General features: G+C 56.7%; 1 protein-coding gene across 1 annotated transcript; it reads left to right on the top strand.

The window, feature by feature from the left end:
- Positions 1–11496: 11496 nt before the first annotated feature.
- SHH (sonic hedgehog signaling molecule) lies at positions 11497–20865 on the top strand (the record flags this gene model as incomplete). The annotated part of the gene is made up of 3 exons (XM_081284744.1): positions 11497–11962; positions 17123–17384; positions 20066–20865. The coding sequence occupies exons 1-3, from the start codon at positions 11654–11656 to the stop codon at positions 20863–20865; spliced, it is 1371 nt and encodes a 456-aa protein (XP_081140870.1). The 5' UTR covers positions 11497–11653.
- Between the last annotated feature and the right edge of the window lie 745 nt (positions 20866–21610).

The raw sequence follows: 21610 nt of genomic DNA, 5'->3' as shown, positions 1-21610 counted from the left end.
CAGCAGGAGGCTGCACCCTGCTCTGCCTCTGCCCCTCTTCAGCCCCAGCAAGACAAGGGCTTGCGCTGGACCAGCCCACTCCCTCCAGAATCCCCATGGGCCACCGCCGCCGCTGGGTTCCCCTGGATTCTGTGCTGCCCTGACATTCTCCCAAGACAACGCTAGGCACCCTTCTTCTTCCTTTTGGTGAGTCAGGATCACCAGGGTTTCCTGGGACGAGGCCGGCCTCCCAGCCATGCCTGGCCACTCCGCCACAGCCCTCCGTCCTGTTCTGAGTTTCACCTTCACTCTCTGAGTGATGATTTATCTGGCTTTCAGAACAGAAGGCTGAAAGGCCTAATGTGCATGTGGCTTCAGGGTGGTTTAGGTTTATAAATATTTTAATAGGATTTTTATTCCTTCATAAAAAATATCTTAGAAACCTTTGTACCGGGAGAAAATGTCATGTCTTTTCCTATTAACAAAAAAGGGATTTTTTTTCCTCCTCTACTTTAAGAGAGAGAAAATAAGAAAAATCATCACAGCTTTAAACGTCCCTTGGGCAGCGTGTGGTGGCCCCTGATTCGGACCAGCTCTCCACGGCTCCCACGGCAGGGACTCCATCATGCCCCCAGAGCTTGCCCCACCAGAGCCTTGGGCCACAGTCAGGGGCAATAGCCCTCATCTTCATTAAGCCTCTGAGAACTCTGATGGAGTAAGGAAGGCTGGTAGATGGTGGAGTCTCTAATTTGAGAAGTTGTACTCCAAATTAGATGACAGAAAGCCCTGGAGTTGCACATGGAGAACAAACCCTCCAGAGGACCTACCAGGGCCAGAGAAGGCACAGAGCTGAGGCAGGGCCTGGAGGCAGGGCTGGGGTCCTGCTTCAGGGGTCCTGTGTCTGTACCTGTTTGCCTGCTTGCTTCCCTCCCACATGTCACTCGCCTCCAGAGATCCCGGTCAGGGTGGCTCTCCGCTGAGAGAAATGGCTCACCCCTGACCTCACGCCTGCTTGGCTCCCGCAGACCTTCCTCTTGTGCCACATCAAAAAAAAATAAATCACCCCCAAAATCACTTCAATAACACCAGGATCTGTCTTCCTGCACCAACCGTCCTGTGAAAACTAAGAAATTCATCCGAGGGCTCAGAGACTGGACATCCAGAAGACACAGAATCTGGCACATATTTCCCTTCTACATGGTGGGGACAGAGAGTGCATCATGGAACCATGCACAGTGCTTTTCCCCGGTGGCTAAGCATAAGAAGAAGCACTGTCTGGCCTCGAGGACAGAGAGTGAAATGTATCGCTGCCCTCAGAACCACTCCAGAGATGCCAGGATGCCTGAGCCCAAGGATGACAGCAGAGTTGAACCATTGCCCAAAAGCAATTACTGATTAGAATTGATTATTTCTACAAAGAAAGGTGACCGATGGATTAGTTGTCACATTGCCGCAGATTTGGGCAAAACTGTTGTAATTGTTAAAGGGACCGAGCTCCCTAACATAAATGGGAACAGAGACCATTAAGCTCCAAGGATCCTTCTGGCCGCAGTTCTATAAACTTGAAGTTGATGGGGCTTTTCTGTCCTTGAGCCATCCTGTACTTGTTGTTCCCCTCCACAGATGAAATTATGCCGTCCCTGTCATATCACCCTGAGATGTAGGTAAGAAGTGATACTTAAAAGCAAACCATAGATAAAAGCCATGGCTTTTATTTAAAAGGGATTATAAAATACAGAACTCCTTCAAGTACCCGGTAAATGAATGGGAAATGACATGTGACTAAATATTTGAAAGTCATTGCCGTGCCTTATTTGATTTGCCTAATTACATGTTTTACTGCCTCCTTTACGGAACTGTTGCCTAAGGTATCTGAAGCCGTTATGCCTACTTCTTCAGAAACAGCTGGATCAAAATGCCGCGTGCTCACGTTGGCATGCAATTTTAAAACTGCTTCCAAGTCCACTGACGTGTGCGTCATGGAGAGAGCCTCTGGTGGTAGAATTCTGAGACCCGTAGACTGGCATTCTTGACCAATGTAATACAAAGGGTCTCCCAGCCCCTCCGTCACCTCCCACCCACATCCCTCCTCCACCCAGCAAGACAGAACAAAACAAATCGAGGGTATAAATACGTCAGGGTAAGAAAGAGAACATGTTCAGGACATTCAAACACCGTCTGCCGATGGAAGGAAACAAGAGACTCCAGGACGACCCTGCACATACTTGGCCTGCTACCATGGCCCACTGAATGAGGCCGTTACCATGGCGGGAGGAGCCAGGAGGAGGGCTCCCGAGGGCAGGCTTTGTCTGGGCCCTGCTCAAACAGAGTTGGGATTCAGTCTGTTGGTTTGTGTACTTTGGGGTAAGCCATCTTCACACTGAAAAGGCCAGAGGAGAAGTGTTGGGTCTGACTTCTCTCATACCTTCCGGTCTCTCCTGGCACCCTGCCCTCCCCCACCCAACCTCCTCCAGCCGTCTCCCACAGCAAGCTCTCTCAAGGGTCCACCAACCAGGTTCCATGACAGGAATCTTCTTCTCTAGGGACATGAAGCACACTGGGGGTGAGCTCAAAGCAGCACCCTGAGGCGAGCCTCTCTGGCAGCTCCAGCCTTTGGGGAAGAGATGCTCAGCTCCTGCAGGGAAGGAAAGCAGCGGGAAGAACAGGAGACCACGGGCAGGACTGGGCTTGGGGACTCCAGGCAAAGCCACTAAAGGCTTGGCAGCCAAGCTTCCTGTCCGGGCGGAGACAAGGCCACATGACCCAGTCCACCCCATGGTGGTACCCCGAGGACCTTGGTGTCAGAGATGTGACTGTCTCAGACCATCTTAAATCGTCAAGGAGAATCCCTGGGTGCCACGGGGAGTCTGCCTTCCAAATAAAACAGAAGTAGGAGGTGACTTTCTCAAATATGGCCTCTTCACAAGGACAAGTTTACATCACAGGACAGACGCACTGGGGCTTCCGCGTGATGTGACTGTGATGTGGCTTATCCTATTCGCTGTTCAAAAGAGGCCTGGGAATAGGCCTCAACAGGAAGTAAGATGATTTAAATTAGTTGGATTTGATTGACTGTTCCCTTCCATCAAAATGAAGGAGTGACCCAAGCGGCTGGGCCTCCCTGTTTGAAGTTAGCAGTTGGATGGTTTTACATCCCGTTGCCTTTGGCCTAAGTGTGTCTGTACCAACGAATCTGAGATTCCAGTTGCCGTGTTTTGTTGTATTACTTTGTAAAGAGCAGGGATCGAATGCACTTCGCAACGTGCAACTAGTTGAGCTGGCTAACTAATCAGAAACTAAAGCAGATTGGCAAATACTTATTGAGCATCTTCTGAGTTGGGAGCTGTGGGACCAACAAAGAGAAACGATACCAACACCCCGAGGGCTCTTCTGGAGATCGCCAGACACGTTGAGCCAAAAGTAGGGGCACCAACACCAAAATGCAAGTGAAACCCCGGGGTAAAAGGTGGAGACAGACGGTGACCCCGAGGCCAGCTGCATCTGCCCAGGGGATGATGTGGAGAAGTCCTGGGGCCCCAGGTCATGATGGCAATTGACAACACGCTTTGAGAGGGCCCAGAGCCACCATGGGGCCAGCGGGCAGAAGTGCAGACAAGAGCACCGTGGATGTGGTCATGGGCCGAGTCCACAGGCTGTTGAGGCAGAATGTCCTCGAAGCAGGAATGAAGGACGGTCCCCATCCAAGGGACAAGAGTGGATCTGAAATGCTCCCTCCCTAACTGAATCACTAGCTTATGAATAAAGATCCCAGAACTCGGGGCTGCCTCTCAACTAACACCCAACAAGGCCTCAGAGAGGTGAGACCCCAGGTCTGAGCCCAGCGCTGCTGGGGCTTCCTTTGGGAAGGAGCTCAGCAATCTGGGCTCATCTCTCTGTAAGGTATGCCCAGGGTGGGGCAGGGGGGCCTCATGCCCCTCCTAGGGGCTGCTGTGAGCCCTGCGAGGTCACTGCAGGAAGGCAGCCCTGGGCAGATACTCCATGTTTCTGGTAACAACTGAGACTCGGGGTCAAGCTCTGTCTCAGCCTCTGGCATGGATTTTGTCCTTCAAACAAACAAAATATAGCCTCCAAAACTCTGAGACAAGCCCATGGCATCACTTTGGCCTCCCAGTGGGCACCCCAGGAAACGGCAGACACCAGAGTCAACCACCCCACACACCTCCAGGCCAAAGGGATAGAGCATGGGGGTCCTGCCTGCTGGACAGATGGGAAAGGCTTCGAGGAGGGCAGCAGGGGAAGGAAGAGCCCAGCTGGACTCAGCTCTGGGCAGCTGACTGTTGGGACAGCACACCCCGCAGACTCTACAATCTATTTGGAAAATGTCAGGAAATTTCAGTAAAACTGAATCTGACTGCAACTAGCAGCAACCACAGTGGCCACTAGTGCCCTGGCTCCTCTGTTCTCCATCTTGGTGGGATGTGGCCCGGGATACCTGGCCATGCCCCCAGGAAACACCATCAAGGGCCACTGTCCTGGAGCCAAGAACACTGAGCAACTTCACAGCAGGCCTGTGGCAGGGGTGGAGGCTGGCTGGCATCCTGCCTTTTTGCCACAGTGCCCCATCAGGCTTCTCCTGGAGTGCCTGAGGCCTCAGACAGAGCGGTCTGCCTGACAGGCCAGCCGGGGAACTTCCTGTAGCTGTCCTCCTACTGTGATCTGAGAATCACAAGCCATGGGATCCCACAACCCAGGAACTTGAGCACGCCTCATCTTGAGCCTGGGGTGGTATCCACTGCTTGTGCCACTGGGGACCTCTTGGAATTGCTGCCTTTGCAGGCATCTCATCCACACTTGGGGTTGTGGAGCACAGAGCTTGGAGCCCCTGGTCAGGCCCAGGCCTCACTGGCCACTCATAGTCAGGCCTTCCTGGGCAAGGTCACTTGCTTTGCCTGACTAGCACACCCCTCTGGGGCAGAACTTCCCCAGCTTTTCTGTCCCGTCCTCTGCAGGTGCCCAGCAGAGGCTGGAGGCTCTGAGGACCACTGTGGCTGGATGACACCTCCTCACCGTGTGGGTACCGCTGTTCACCAGCAGCGCTCTGGGTCTGTTCTGTCCCAGGGCCCCCCAGGGCACAGCGAGGGCTCAGTGTGGAGTCTCAGCTTCCTCATCTGTGAGTGGGAAGGGGCCACGGAGAGCCCTCTCTAATGAACCTCATGAAGTCCCTGCCCTAAAGGGGGAGAAAGTCATGTGTAAACTAGGACACTCCTAACTGATGCCAAGCCCTGTCGTCCAGGCCTGAGCTCGGAGCACTGTTCAAGAAGCCGTGGGACAGATCTGTTTGAGGAAAGCACTTGTGGGCACCCCTTTTCTCCCTCCGCAGGACCTGTGGGCCACTTCCTGCTGAGCTCTGAGTATCCGAGGTCTCCTTACAGGTTATCTGCCTCCTCCTCTACGCTCCTGGAGCACCAGGGGCTGTGGTACCACAGGTCTGCCCACCCAGACACAAGGGAGCGCTGAGCAGAGATGGAGATCCAAGGAGCCCAGTGCGAGTGCACTCTGTGGTCACGTGGGATCTGCAGCCCCTCTGTGCCTCGTTTCCTGGGGTGTGGTGGTGCCTCCATTCGTGGGCTGGCTTGTGTTGAGTAGCTGAGTTTCATCCCAGATTATTCAAAAGTCAGACGTGCTCAACACTGAACACTGATGTCATTACCAAAGCTGTGGGTGAGATGTGACTTCACAGGCCAGACCCAGGAGGCCAGGTCCGTGGCTATGGGGGCAACCACACGGGAAAAAGCTGGGGAGGAGCCGTGAAGCCTGCGAGCACAGCCTCGGCTCCTCCAGCCCCCCCAGGCCCCCCAGGCCAGAGCTCCAGGCCTGCACTACAGGGCTCCCGCAGGCTCACCAGCACATCAAAAGCCCGCGCAGGCTCCCCTGGACAGTGGCTGTGCCCCAGCCTCGGGAACTCCTCCCCAACCTGCAGAAACGACCATACATGCCCTCTCTGTGCAGAGCCCAGCCTCAGAGAAGGAGCAAGTCTCAGGCAGTTGGTGGCTTTCTGTCAAATGCTCTCCAAGCTTTGGGGCAACAGGAACATCAAGCTCCACGGAGAAAGCCTGTTGGATCCCTGGCAGCTTTCCTGATCTCGGTAAAGCCCCAGTGTGTTCAGCCCCCTCCGTTTCCCTTTCTCACCACTCCCACCTCGTGGCCCCCAGCCCTCCCTCACCTGCCCCACCCCACCTGCCTATCCAGAGCTCTGTGCATTTGCCCTCCCCACAGGTCTCTGCACCAGCCACGCAGCTTTGATAGGTCTGACTCCTAATTTTGCACGATACGAGGGAAGAGTGCTCCTATCAGGAGAGAGAAGAAGGCAATGCTCCAAGACTCCTAAGCTTCTGCCCTGTGGCCTCCGTGCTGCCTGGCTGCTCCTGACCTGGAGGTGGGCCCCCAGTGTGGACGGGCTATGTGCGGTGGACACACAGTGAGTCATGAGGGCCCTATGGGGTCCACTGAGCCCCCATCAATGGGGCAGGCAGGGAAACCATCCTCAGATCCCCTCTGAAGGGGGACCATGGCGTGGGCACTGGGTTCTTCTGAGATCAGGATCGTGGACTCCCAGAGCTGAGGGCTGAGGGAGCTTCCACAGCAGCCCCCCTCTCTCATGTACACACTCATCCCTCACCCTACTCACACCTGCTCTCCAGAAAGAACCGGAATCCTGCACACGCTCCCAGCCTTTTGCTCTGCTGGGTGAGGCCCAAGTGCAGCTCCACTCCGGGGGCAGCTGGGGGAGAAGGGAGTCCCAGGACACATGGGCATCCAGGTAGGACAGGGGAGCATCCCGAGGTGGGACTCCAGCTGGAGACCCGAAGCCCAACAGTTTTGCCCCAACCCACCTGACCCCATGCCCCAGGCTTGGGGATTCCCATCAAGGAAGTCAGCAAAGCAGCGATTCTGATTAGACTGTTGGGAGTGAGGCCCCCGGCAGCTTGCCGGCTTTTTCAAAGCTCCCCAGGTGATTCTACTGGGTACAGGTTTAATGTATTAACTTTCCCAGGGGCATCTGCATTTTAAGTAGCTCAAAGATTGCAGGGATGATAGGCTCATGGTCGAGTTCCAAGGCACAGCACACAGACCAGGACCAGAAGAACTAAGTCTTGGATCCAGCTCTGCCCCTTTCCCTGGTCAAAAGGCTACCTGCCCACACTGTGTGCCTCTCTCCAGCTTGCAAAGGTAGCTGGAGGGGAGGAAAGTGCTCTGGGACTTGGGGGTCCACCTGCCTGAGGCGTCATTCAGAGCTGGAGGAAACACCAGGGCATTGTGACTTAGTGGAGGCAGGCTGGTCTGAGACTGCGTCAGCCACGGCCACAAAGCAGCATCTCTCAGGCTGCATAGTCACATGGAAGCACACTCCCTGCCCTGGAGGGTCTACTTGATAGAGTGCCACCACTGTCCTCACCCTTAGCAGGAGCAGCATTTCCACCCGTCCTCTGTGAAGCCCGTATGCCGTGCTTGCTCAGCCTCTGTGAAGCAAACCTGGCCCCAGCAGGAGTCCTGGGGAAAGGCTGTGGCCACTGCCGAGCCAGGGGTTCCCTGGGCACCGGGAGGAAAGTGACCCGAAAAGCCCACTCCAGGAGCAAGCTCAGCCTCCTACCTGCAGCTCTCGAGCTGCTGGCACTCCACCCGCCGGGCCAGCAGGACTGACAGCAGGAGCACTGGGCTAGGCATGAATGGTCACTGGCAACTCACTTCCAAGAGTGATCAAAACCAGGAGGGACCCAGGTTCTCCCCACAGTGGTGGAGCTGCGGGGGTGGAAGATCTCCAGTACCCTCTGCACTGTGCTGCCAAGAGTCAGCTTGGTGAGGTCCAGCTGCTATCACTCAGCAGCAGAGACAGCTTCTCATAGGCCACAGCCACCAGAGGCCCTGTGCATGATGGCCTCAAAGCTCATCTGCTCTCCACTGCAGGATGACAGACATGGATGCAGGAAACCCGAGAAGGCTGTGCTATGCCAGGTCCCCACTTCCTGGCATTTTCACAGGAACAGAGCTGCTACCTCAGGTCAGCTGCCGGCATGGCCACAAGCCACCTGGGTTCCTTGACCAAGTAGCACACAGAGCTCACATCCCTCAGACCCAGGGGTGGGCAAGAAACCGCCCCCTTGGAACAGTACGAAGGGCCAGTTTTCCCTCTAGAGTTTAGAGGAGACTGTGGCTAAAAATCACAAAAAGACATAGAGCAGCAGAAATTCAATTTGCCAAAATTGGAAAAATCCAGAAAGAAAATGAAACTGAATAGCTGGATGGAAAGAGATTGTGCAGAACTATTATAAGGAAGAGAAATCAAAGGGGAGGGACACGGGGAAGAGGAAATGTGAGCTTGGAGCCTGTGGAGTGAAACTGGGGAGCCTGGGGGAGCCCCGCAGGCAGAGGTGGGCGAGGCCACGGTCAGAGCTGCAGATCCCTACTCTGAACTGGGGGAAGGGCAAGTGGGGTGAGGCTGGACCTACAAGGCTAGCCAAGCTTCCTGGTCCTGCCAAGCTGGGGGTGCGGGGATTTCCCAAACCAGCCACGCAGGAGCCGACGGCAGAGTGAGGAGGCCACCTAGCGGCAGGGGCCGGAAGGGAGGGGAGGGGCCCAGGACGGCGCCTCCTGGGGCCTGGGGCAGAAGGCAGACCCGCACCTGTGCTCAGCAGGGAGGCTGGGTGGAGGGCTGGAGCGAGGCAGGAGTGGTTGAAAGCATGGAGGGAGGGAGGGGGGCTAAAAATGATCCCCAGAAAGAAGGGAATCGCCTAGACAAATTGGAAATGGGTCCTGAGGGCGCTGGGAATGTCTGCTCCTGTCTCGCAGAAGCCAGGGTTTGGAACCTCTGACTGGCACAGGGAGGGGCCCAAATTGTCTGGAGGGGGAAAGGCAAAGAGAGGGAGCCATCTGGTGTCTGGAGGTGGAAGGCAGCCGTGTGTGGTGTCTGGGAAGTGGGGAGTGGGTGGGATGGAGGGACGGCGCGTAGGGACAGAGGCTGCAGCTTCTCAGGTGGCTCAGCCCCGCGCCCTTGTTTCTCAGATAAGAGGTACAAAATGTCGTTGCTTTCCTCCAGGTTTTTCCCACCCGTGACAGGGAGAAGGCCCTCTGCAGTCAGATGTCAGTAGCAAGTTTTAAGGTGCATCATTACTTTATCCTTACAGGTCCATCCAGTTCCCCCAAGGCCAATCGCCACCAGATTCTCTAAGTGCCCAGGGCTGGTGGGAGATGGAGGCAAGAGAAGAAGCGTCCTTGGTCCCTTGCAGTAGGTGTCTGACAAAACCTCCCCAGTAGCCCAGCACAATGCCAAACCTCATCCAGTCCCAACCCTCTACCAAGAGGGAGCTGACCACTCCTGAGGTGCCCAAGTCCAGCCGTGCCCATGCAGAGCTCTGAGCAGTTCAGGATTTGCCCCCATAACACGCCTCGCCCACCCTGCATGTCGAGGAGGAGAACTGTCTGCACAGCATCGCTGCCCCCAGCACACCGCCTGCCTGTCTGTGCTCAGGGGCTACAGGGTAGCAGTGGGTCCTGTGGGCTTTCTGCGCATGCCTGAGTTTGTAAGGGAGGGTGGAAAAGAACAGGGAAGGAAAGGAACTGAAGCAGGTAGACACCAGGCAGCTCATGTCACCTGTTAGTCCCAAAGCACTCCTGGGGCACAACGTGCATCTACTGTGCAGGAGACCACATCAAACAGGCCCTCCCTTCCTCCCCAGAGGGTGGTGGGTCTTTTCTTGCAGCAGAGGCACACCCCCTCAGCAGGACAGCTCTGCTGTCTGCTGGGTGGAGACCCCAGTTCCCTGCTCAGCCGGCCTGGATAAGCTTGCAGGCTGCTGTGCCGCCCAGCCTCTGGGTCAGCCTTCTCTGGAAGATTTTGATTCTTCACAAATTGTAGAACAGAGAAAAGAGACAGGTTAGGTGGGAGAGCAGGAGAGCAACTGACCGTGAGTCTCTCCTAAGATGCACCTCTTCTCTCCCCACCAAAAAACAGCCTGCCTGCCAAGAAAGTGCTGGAAGGTGCCCCTGCTTGAGAGCCCACCTTCTTACTGGCCTCGGCTCTGCCTGGGATGGAGGGGGTCCAAGGCGAGCACTTATCCCTGCAGGGCACCCGTGGAGGCATTCTTCCTCAGGGTCAGTATGCCACTTGCCCTGGTCTGGAGGAGTTACTGTGTGAGGGGTGGGGGAGGAACAAGAGGGGAAGCCATGTTCCATAAAAAGAATAAATTTCAGACTTTTAAAACTAGGACTTTTAATTTTTTTTTCTTTTCCTAAAAGAAGTGAAAGGGATTGGAGATTCAAGGATTGCTAAACTCTCCGCACTGCTCCCTTTTCTGTGATGCTCTTTGACCAGAACCCTGTTCCCCGGGGTCCCCACCCACCCCTTAGTCTGTAGCCCCAGCACCTGGCTGGCCTCTGTCCTTGAGGACTGGCTTACGGAGCTCCACTCACTGTGGCAAGGAGCCTGAATTCCATGTCCAGCTCATCCCTGGCCCTGCACTTTGCTCAGATCGATCACAGCGATGTGTGTGTGCGGTGTGTGTGTGCGTGTGCACAGCCTTGCCCACTCCTTGCTGCCCCAGGCACAATGGCCTCCTCCTACCACACATGCACTAGCCCAGCCAGCTCCCTGCTCTGTGCCCACCAGGTGGTCTGCCCTGCTGGCCCCTTGACTCACTCTGGACCTGCTCCTGAGTCTCATCTTCTTTGCAGAGGTTGAACCATGTCAGGCGTTCATGGGAACACAAAGAAGAAGCAGTATTTTCAAGTTTTTCTAAGGCACATAAAGCATTTCAAACAGCAATGCCTAAAGTCTTGGCCTCACATAATTACCCTTGTCCAAGGATGGTAAATTTTCAGAAGAAGGTGCAGGGTCCTCTCCTCCTAGGGGCACCTAGCCTGTAAAATCAAGTCTCTGGGGGAAACAGCAGAGCTGAGCAGGTTTCCCTCTCAAACATTTGAGAGACTGTTTGTTGATGACTGAAGCTTGGGGCGTGTGTGTGTGTGTGGAGGGTCTAGACTGTCCTTTAAAAACTTATGTTGGTTTTAACTGAAGCACCTACCATTCCAGAGAAAGTAAAGGGGGAAGCACAGAGATGTGCACAAAGCAGGCAGTAATCGATCTTATCCTAGGAAACCTGCCTCTTCCCTGCCGCCCACCTCTTCTTAGTAAAGACCTCCCTCCACCCCCACCCCCTATTTTTTTTTAACTCGAAGCCTTCAGGTAAAAATAAAGCAACAGCAGCAACAGAAAAAAAAAATGTAGTCTTCTTCAGGGTTAACATCAGAAGACAAGCTTCTGCGGCTTTGGCCAATCAGATGCGCCCCTGCCAGCTATAATATAGTGCGAAAGGCAGCCTGTCTCACAAGCTCCCCAGGCTTGCTACCATTTAAAATCAGACTCTTTTTGTCTTTTGATTGCTGCCTCGAGACCGAGACCCAACTCCGATGTGTTCCGTTATCAGCGACCGGCAGCCTGCCATTGCAGCCCCTGTCTGGGTGGGGATTGGCGGCGAGTCCCCCGCAGCAGCGGCGGGCAAGGTTATATAGAAAGAGAAAGAGCCAGGCAGCGCGCGAGCGAGCGAGCGAGCGAGCCCAGCGAGACAGGGAGAGCGCAAGGGAGAGCGCACACGCACACACCCGCGCGCACTTGCTCGCGCACAGACCCGCGGGGACAGCTCGGAAGTCACCAGGTTCCATGGACGAGATGCTGCTGCTGGCGAGATGTCTGCTCGTGGTCCTGGTCTCCTCGCTGCTGGTGTGCTCCGGGCTGGCGTGCGGACCCGGCAGGGGATTTGGCAAGAGGCGCCACCCCAAAAAGCTGACCCCTTTAGCCTACAAGCAGTTTATTCCCAATGTGGCCGAGAAGACCCTGGGGGCCAGCGGCAGATATGAAGGGAAGATCTCCAGAAACTCTGAGCGATTTAAGGAACTCACCCCCAATTACAACCCCGACATCATATTTAAGGATGAAGAAAACACCGGAGCAGACAGGCTGATGACTCAGGTAGAAACCCTGCGCGGGGCGTGGAGCGTGTTCCTTGAGGGGGCTGCCTGCGACCAAACAGTCCACACTTTCTGTTTGCTCTTTGGGCGGATAGACCAGGAGACTGTTTGGCCCTCTCCTTCCCCACCCACCTGCCCACCTAGCAGGGCTCCTCTTCCTAGAGGAGAATGGAAGCTTAGAGTCCATCAAAGAAGTTTAGGGTGTGGGTGGGGTGAGAACAGAAGGGGATGTGGTCCATTTGGGCCCTGATTTGATTAGTCTTGCTGGGACAGCCTCCCCTCTCCTTCCTCTACTCCAGCTTGTAACTTGGGAGACCTTGACTTCAGAGGGGCATCTGCCCTTTCCAAGTCCAGGGTGGAAATGGAGGAAAGCTGTGGGAATGCACCCATAATCATAAGTGACCTCCAGGTCACTGTTCAAAGGTAGCCTTGAGTATTAGAGCTCAGAGCTTACACGTTTTCCTTCTCTGTGGTTTTCTTTTTTCAAGACTGTCCTCACCCTTTATCCCCACCACCAGTACCAGAGAATCCTAACTGGAAAAGCCAGGGGCCGTCTGACAAAAGCCAGGGGCTCCAGAAGCTCCCTGCTAGCCTCCGCTGAATCGCACTGCCACTCTGTCCTCCCCACTTGTGCCCACCAGATGTATTGATATTTCTGTCGGGATGCTCTTCATTCTGGAGCTGGGGTATCTTGGGGGGGGGGACTTAAAACTTATTGGCATTGCATCACTTGAGTTTTCAACCTGCTTGCATAAGAATTAAGAGGGAATTAATATTAGTGAGGGGTAGCGGGTGGGAGGAGAGGCAAAGCAAAACATGAATTCCTCTCTCCATTCCCACCTCCTTGGAGACTTCTGGGCTGCCAATCTCCCAGCCAATTCTAGACTTTCTGAAACTCCATGCACGTATGACTGAAGCTAGAAATGGGTTTTCTTGCAAATATAGGTCAACATCCTTTTTATTGCCCTATTAAAATATTCAAGTCCTACCTTTAGGGCTAGGTGCGCACAGTGGCTGACGGAGCGGCGCTGGTGGGGCGCAAGTGCAGGGGGAGGTGCAGGCGGGAGGGAAAGAGGAGCTTCCTCAGAGCCGCGCTGCTAGCCACGGGCTCCCGGGTGAGGAGGTGGAAAGAAGACCGCAGCCGGGTCTCGGTTTAGAGCCGGCAAACGGTAGGAGTGGGGACGCAGTGAGGAGACTCCCTCACTCCCTCATCTGCTGCCGACCACTTTAAATCTGGACCGCGAGTGTGTACGCGCGCGCCTGTGCCCAAGAGCAGCGCGAGCCACGGTTAACCGCACGGGCCCGGGGTGCCGGGTGCGTGCCGCCAGCTGAGGGAGTTCTCCTGCTAGCCCAGTCACCTCGTCACCCTCACTCCCCGAGGAGGACGGGCGGCCTCCAGGTCCTCAGAATCCGAAACGAAGGAGGCAATGGAAAAGAAAGCCTCAGGGGCGGGGACCTTAGGTCCCCCGGCTGAGCGAGTCGCGTTCGTCCTTGTCTGCCCGAGGCGGCCGCCAGAGAGAGGGTCCTTGGCCCGCGCCCCTGCCCAGGGGCCTGGGCCTCGTCGACTGCTGCAGAGCTGCGAGCGCGCGGAGCCGCGCACCGGAGCAGACGCATTTCAGCTCCACTTACTCCGGGGTGATCGATCTCGCGGCTACGGTTTCAGCGCGCGCGGGGCTGGGCGCAGGCAGCCGGTGCCGGCCGCTCCACACGCCCAGCGCAGGCCGGGCCGGAGCTGAGAGCCCGGCTCCCACCGCCGTAATTACCCCGCGGCGGGGGCGGGGGTGCGGAGGGCGGAGCGCGCGGCCGGCGGGTTCCCGGGCCCGGGCGCAGCGCAGGCTCCGCGGACAGCCCAGGGCCGCCACCCGCGGCCGGCCCACCGTCTTCTCGGCCCCTCCGGCCACCGCGCCCCAACTAGAGCCCCCAGCCAGGGCCCTCCCCCACCCTGTCCGCCCTGCCCGGACCGGGGCTGCCGGCCCCACGCCCCGCCACTCTCGCCGCCGCGCGCACTGGCAGCATTTGAACTTCTGACCTTCTGTCAACTTCCCTCAGACGAACGAAACGAAAACAAATACTTTTTTTTTTCCTTGGGCAGTGGCTATTCCTTTTCCCAACACAAAAGGCGGTGGGGGGGGCAGCCAAAGTGGGGTGGCCGGGGTGGGGGAGAGCCAGGCCACGATCACATCACTATCCCGCAAAGAGTCTCCTAAACCCGCGGGTGGCTGGAGCGGCGGCAGTCTCGAGGTGCCACTAGGTTCGTCCCTCCACTGGGCTTTCTTCCAAGGATTCTGAGAGTTAAGCGGGCGGGAGGGGGAGGGCTGGGTGGTGAGAGTCTGGAGGTGGGTGGAGGGGCCCAGCTAGGGACCCTTCCCCGCCCAGAGGAGGTGTGTGCTCCTGGGGAACCTGCTCACCCGCTGGCCCCCATTCTAAATAACCACCTGATTGGGGCCCAGGTGCGCAATGGCCCTCGTCCTCTGTCTTGCCTCCCTCCCTGTCTCTCTAATGTGACTGCCGCCCAAGTCCCTCAACCATGGCAAGATCGTCCCCAGTGGAACTTTCGGAGCAGTTCTGGAACGCATGAACTCCTGGTTAATATTAACCGAGAGAGGGGAAGCGCAGACAGACACACTCTCCTGGCGCAGGCCTCGGGTGCCAGGCGAGGGTGCCGGCGGCCACAGAGCTGGGGAGGGAGGCGGCCGGGGGCCGGATCTGCCGGCTCTGCGGGCTGAGGTGGGGGACCACCTGAGACGCCACATTGAATAGACCTCCTGTGTGCTTTGAGGCGATGGGGAAAGGAGCTCGGGTGTGGGGCTTGGGGATGTTTTCTTCTGTTCTGAACACAGGGGTCTGTTTTCCTCAGTGGGGGAGGGGGGGAGAGGCGCGTCTAGGGTCTGGGGTCTCTTTCCCCTGCACTGGGGGAAGCCTACCGGCTGCCGGCAGCGGCGGTCCCAGCCCCGAGCTTCTGGGCGCGCCGGGCAGGAGCTCAGGCGTGGGGAGCAACTTGGCCTCTGCCGACACAAAGCCCGCCCCGGCGGCCCTGCTGGGCTTCACGGTGGCTGCACAGAGTCGGACTTGATTCGCGGCACACGACCCAATGAATTAATAACCGGCCTGAGCTTCCCGGCTTTGCCCGAGACAATCCCTCCCAGCCCGGGCGGGGGAGCGTCCTGCAGCCGCCAGCTGAGGCCGCACAGGGCCTAGTGCCCGGGAGGGCGGGGTGCCTGGGGTGCCAACTCTGGCAACCCTGGCCTCGGCCTGTCCTGGTCGCCCGGGCCTGGCTCCGCGCCGGGCTCCTCGCCTGGGGTCCTCCATGCCTGCCCAACTGGCGCAGCTCAGGGTGTTGGGTCCGTGCTGCCCTCCCTCTCCCAGGCTGCTGGGTGGGAAGCTGTTTAAAGCCTCATCTGCTCCCCCCTCCCTAGAGAAAGGAGCTGTAATGGGGTGGGGGCTGGAATGGGGGTGGCAGTGTGCGTGTGCGTACCGCGGTGTGCGCCTGCGCGCACCGGGCTTCAGATCCCGGCTCTAAACGGACCCTGGTTTACTGATTGATTTTCATGTAAAACGCGTTCAATCCTCAAGATGACCTCACTCAAATTCTGTCCTTCTGACTTTTTTTTTCTTTCTTTCTTCTTTTTTTCTTCTTTTACTTCTTAAGAAAGCTGCCGGCAGGCCCAGAACCCTGCAAGCGCTGACCTGTTACCAGGGCCGCCCCAGCCCCCCTGTCCTCTCGGCATTTGTTGTATGTTTAACTCTGCGACCATATTACTGGTTTTTATTGCTGCCAGATACACAGGACTTTTCCTGTTGCGCAATTTGTCAGTCCCCTGAAAGCGCAGGCAGAGTCCTTGCAAGAGTCTCCGCCCTTTGTAAAAGAGTTCCCCTGGCTGTTACTAGGGTCCTTTCCATCCCAGTAACCTGCTTCCAAGCAGAGCATCCCTCCCCGCCTTGGGGTGGGTGGATATCAGCCCTACCCTCCACAGAAGTCACCTTGCAATTGCTTCTCCTGGTCTGCTTCTCTTGGGGTGCACCATCATCATTGTATCTCCAGTTCCCCCTTTTCAAATCCCGAATCCAACCCACAGCAGTATAAAGGCCCAGGTAGTGAATGAGTACCCCCCCACACACACACACACTTGACTCAATTTTTATTTTCTGAATATGGCCCAAGATTATGGATGGAGCCCCCACAATCCCAAGTTCCACTCTGCCCTGCACATGGGTGGAGGGGAGCAGAGCAAGCAGAGGGGCAGGCCGGGCTCCAGAGGCCTCAGGCCTTTCTGGGTCCCATCCCCCACCTGTTCTCCTGCCCGCCCTCCCCACCCTTTAAGTTTGCTCTTCAAACTTGCTGGACACCATTCTGCACCAAAGCCAAGAAAACAAGAAAGGAGGAAGGGAACAGGTTAAAGAAAACAAGAACACAATCAGACCCAGAGCAGCCTGGCCCAGAGGAGTTCCACAGGGGAGGAATGTGGCCGCCCAGACAGAGAATGTTTGTCCTGCGGCCCTACCCATGCTGGACATTAGAGCTCACCTGCCTCCTGCCTCCGAGCACTTGGGCTGCCTCCCACCCTGAGTGGCTATCACTCCCTCACCTTTGGCTTCCTTCTCGCCTTGGATAGGCATAGGGTAGGAGGGAAGGTCCAGAGGGAGATGGTGCTGGTTTCCCTGTCCTTAAGTAGTGCACAGAATAGGCTCTGTTTTCTGCACTGGCCTCTGTGGCCTCCTCAGCAGGGATTTACCCCAGAGAGAATGGTAGACCCTGGCCCAGGTGTGCAGAATGGGGGGAGCAGAGACAGGTCTAAGAAGTGGAGAGCAGTGGGGGTGGGGGTGGCATTGGCCGATGATGCCCCTAGAGGGTTCTGGAGCTTGTGTCTGAAACACAGTTTACCTCTTCCAGAGAAACTCTGCTTGTTTCTCAGACCATGCTAGTTGATTTGCAGTTTCAGGATTGGAAGGAGGTCCTCAGCTTGTCTCCAAGAGAACTGGCTCCTCCTGCAAATGCTGTTCCCTTCTCCCCACCCAATGCCCACACTAGTTCTGTCTCCCCACTTCTCTCCACATGTCCTTACCCTAAGCCTGGTCAGGGCTGGCTGATGGATGGGTTGGCGTGGGTGGTGGGGCGGTGGAGCTAACAGGTCTGTTGGTTGGGCACCCCTTCTCTCTACAGAGGTGTAAGGACAAGTTGAATGCCTTAGCCATCTCTGTGATGAACCAGTGGCCAGGAGTGAAGCTTCGGGTGACTGAGGGCTGGGACGAGGATGGCCACCACTCGGAGGAGTCACTGCACTATGAGGGTCGTGCTGTGGACATCACCACATCTGACCGTGACCGGAGCAAATATGGCATGCTGGCCCGCCTGGCTGTGGAGGCCGGCTTTGACTGGGTGTACTATGAGTCCAAGGCCCATATCCACTGCTCCGTGAAAGCAGGTAAGACCCCTCATGCCCAGCCTTTCTCCATATCCCTTGACCCCACACAGTACAGTACCCTCACTCCAGGTCTGTCCTGTAAGGCTATCTGTTGGTGCAAGAAGCCACTATTTTCTTGACCTATGAAGTGGTCTTTGACACTTTGTGGACACTAACAATTGAGGACACTAACATCCTCACCTCTAATTTGAGGGGAAAAGTAAAAGGGAAGTGAGGGCCAGGGAGGAAGGAGCACCCTGTGAGCCCCCTCCCTGCCAACCCTGAAGGCGGATGTCCACTGGCTCTCTAGCCCAGATTCAGAAGACGTGTGGCTTTCAGAGTCTCCAGACCCCACTTTTTGGAGTCCCCACTGCAGGTGGTGGAAACGAGAAGAAAGAGTGAAGGTTGGCGGGGAGTACTGAAATTTCCATGGCGACTCTGTAGTTAGCCAGGTCTTTCCTCTCTCATTTGGGGCTTAAAAACCTACCACCACTCCCACTAAGTGCAGGAGGGTCTGTCCAGGGCATAAATGGGCTGCTGGCTCCTCCCTGCTGAGCGCCTGTGGATTCTTAACTAACCTAACTCACTCGCTAAGCCTTTGGGGAGAGGCCTGGTGGGAGGCAATAAACCCAGTAGTTACCACTTCCAACATCTGGAGCCAAAGGAAGCATCCGTTCTTATTAGGAACCCAGCTGGGGTGCCCTGCGTAGGGCAGGAACGGGAAAGGCCATCCCCTCCCAGTCTGCAGCTGGAGCGCCTGGCCCCAGGCTGAGGCTGACTTCCCTGGGCCTGCAACGCCACATGCTGTTGCCGGGAGGAACAGCCACGGCGGCGAGGCATTACCCACACACGCGCACTACCCGACTTGGGGCTGTATGTGCAGATCTTGCCATCTCTCGGACAAGTAGACACATTTAGCAAGACAATTCACAGTGAATTTCGAAGGAATTGTCTTCCGTGCCCCCCTCCAGTTTTCCCCGTTTTCTTCTAAACTGCATTTTAAGGGCACGTTAGTAGGAAAACAGTGTTAAAGCCCACTGCATAGGTAAGAAAACGTTGCTTCTTGCAACAACCGAAGGTGAAGGTGTGGGAGCTCAGGTAGGAAAGAGTACAGCTCCTGGCGACGCCCCTACCCCTGCACCGGCTCGAAGCGAGGAGACTTTTGCTGGGGATTCTTTCTCTGCTCCGGATGGGAAATGGTAGTGGCGGGAGGCCCTCAGCCCCCGGCTCGCCCTTTCCGGGACCTTGCTCCTGAGCTTAGAAGCGCGAGGTCTCCTTTACGCCAGCACTGTTCGTGAGGTCCCCCTGGCGGAAGTCCCTAGAGGTCTCTTCCCAAATGAGCAGCGGTAATCCCGCCCCGAGGGTCTTGCCGGGAGAGCAGAACCCTGGGCGCCGAGCCGCTCATTGGCATTCTGCGCACGCTAGCCTGGGCGCGGCGCAGTGCGTGTCAAGCAGGGTCGTGCGACTCGACGACTTGGGCTCGCTAGCGCCCGGGGTCGCATTCCGGGGGGGCTACAGAGGACCTCCAACGGCCAGCCTCGCACTTCATGACAGAGAAACCGATGAGAAGATTAAAAACCTTCTGTAATTCCAGCAGGAAAATTCTTTCTCGCAATCTCTATTTGCAAAAAGCATGATCCCGGAGATTGGAATGCAAAGAAGATCCATACCTCCCTGCCTCTCGTCCCTGCCACCGCCCCCCCCCCCTCGCCCGTGCTCCGCCCCAACCTCAATTATTGTCCTCGGGATAGTGAGCCTCAGAAAGCGATGGAGGGCCGAGGAAGCGGGTAGTCAAGGGGCCTTGAAACCCAGCGCTTCCAGCGCTCCAAGCAGGCCTGGCCATTTAAAATTCAAATACACATCTCGAGTGCTTCCCAGAGAGGCCTGGCTGTGCAAATAGTGCCTGTGAGGCCCGGGCTTCTGGAGAGCCCGTGTGTGAATTGCACACGGGGGGCCGGGGGTGGGGGTTGCACCTGAGCAAATAGGGAGGGGGCAGCCTACAAGCTGGAGAGTGAGCTGAGAAAGGGGAGGAGGAGAAATGGAAGTGTCCCCTTTTCCAAGAGTGTCTTCTATTTATTCCAGAATCACAATGACAAAGCTGGGCCCTTTATTGGATTTTAATTAGAAAATCCACACAAGCCTCGGATTTTCACACCTCGGGCAATTCTCTGGAATGTTTGGCCAGTTGCTACAACTACTACAGCTATTTTTCACACACCACTCCCCCCACCAACAGGCTAACAAGAGGGCCCTGCTGGGCGGGGGAGGTGGGGAACATCCATCCGGGGTGGGGTTCCAGCGCAGCTTGGGTGCGGAGCACACTGGGAGACTCGGGGACGGGAGGCGCGGAGGGTGCGCCCTGACACCCGCGCGAGCTCAAGGCTTCCCGAGGAATCCACGGGGCGAACAAATATCCTGAGTTCGCAGCGAGGCTGGGTGTGAGCGGTGGGGCGGGAGGAAGGCGGAAGGCGGGGAGGGTAGCCGGCCTCCTTCCCGAAACGCCGGCCCCGACGTGGAGTCATTCAGGAATGCGCCTGCATCTGAATCCTGCCACCGAGGCGGCGGGGCTGGCGGAGGGGCGAGGTCAGCGCTGGACAACCTGGACTCGAGCCCCGGCCCAGGCTCACGCGTGGCGCACACCTCCCGTCCCACGTGGTACTCAACCCCCTGTGCCCTCTTCTCTCCCTTATCCCCGCCCGCAGAGAACTCGGTGGCGGCTAAATCCGGCGGCTGCTTCCCTGGCTCAGCCACGGTGCACCTGGAGCAGGGTGGCACCAAGCTGGTGAAGGACTTGCGTCCCGGGGACCGCGTGCTGGCGGCTGACGACCAGGGCAGGCTGCTCTACAGCGACTTCCTCACCTTCCTGGACCGCGACGACGGCGCCAAAAAGGTTTTCTACGTGATCGAGACGCGGGAGCCGCGCGAGCGACTGCTGCTCACCGCCGCGCACCTGCTCTTCGTCGCGCCGCACAACGACTCGGCCGGGGACCCCGAGGCGCCGTGGGGCACGGGGCTGCCGCCGGGGCGCCGGGCGCTCTTCGCCAGCCGCGTGCGTCCAGGCCAGCGTGTGTACGTGGTGGCCGAGCGCGACGGGGACCGCCGGCTCCTGCAGGCCGCGGTGCACAGCGTGACGCTGCGCGAGGAGGCCACGGGCGCTTACGCGCCGCTCACGGCGCAGGGCACCATCCTCATCAACCGGGTGCTGGCCTCGTGCTACGCCGTCATCGAGGAGCACGGCTGGGCGCACCGGGCCTTCGCGCCCTTCCGCCTGGCGCACGCGCTGCTGGCGGCGCTGGCGCCCGCGCACACGGACCGCGGCGGCGAAGGTGACGGCGGGGGCGGAGGCCGGGCCCCCCAGCCCGCGCCAGGGGCGGCTGAGGCTCCAGGGGCGGCGGCCACCACGGGCATCCACTGGTACTCCCAGCTGCTCTACCAAATTGGCACCTGGCTGTTGGACAGCGAGGCCCTGCACCCGCTGGGCATGGCGGTCAAGTCCAGCTGAAGTCCAGGCGGATGGGAGGGGCGGGGGCGGGGCGCGGGAAGCGACAGCGAGATAAAGCAAACGACACACGGGAAACGCGCACGGAATGAGACTTTTAATTATAATAATAATTAATAATAATAATAAAGTAGGACAGTCCAAAGTAGACTATAAGGAAACAGAGACCACGGGGAGCTTTGTTGTTGTGTTTAGTTTATATATATATATTTTGAATTTTTTGGTTATTGTTTTATTTTGGTTATTTTCCTCCTCTCCTGGCTATTTATTTGTTTGGTATGAATAGATGTTTTAAATAATATGAACCGGACCTTCAAGAGCCTTAACTAGTTTGTGTCTTGGATAATTTATTATTATCATGTGAACTGTACTGGGGGAGATTATTTTGTGAGGCCAAGCAACCTGCTCAGAGTCTATTTTTCTACGTGCCCCTGGGCCTGAGTGTCAGAAGGCAGAATTCTGTGCTCTCCGTCCCTCTTCTGCTAGGCTCCTGCTTTTCGGCAAGTGTAAACTAAAACATGCTTCATGGGGGTCCACAAATTATATTTTTATACACAGAATTGTAAATTAGATTTTTGAGAGATCAATACTTAATGACATTTCATTTTTTGAAATAGTGTAAAAATATGAAATATATTATTTTAATTTAACTAGTTTCCAATGTAACAGCCATCACCTGTACTGTCTTCATGGTTTAATATTGCATTGTAATCATCATTTTGGCCACATTCTTGAAAAACCAAGACTG

The sequence above is a fragment of the Spermophilus citellus genome (genome assembly GCF_964194105.1).
Source record: "Spermophilus citellus genome assembly, chromosome: 3".
Taxonomy (NCBI): domain Eukaryota; kingdom Metazoa; phylum Chordata; class Mammalia; order Rodentia; family Sciuridae; genus Spermophilus; species Spermophilus citellus.
The sequence above is the reverse complement of the archived record's forward strand: the minus strand, read 5'-3'. Positions and strand labels throughout refer to the sequence as shown.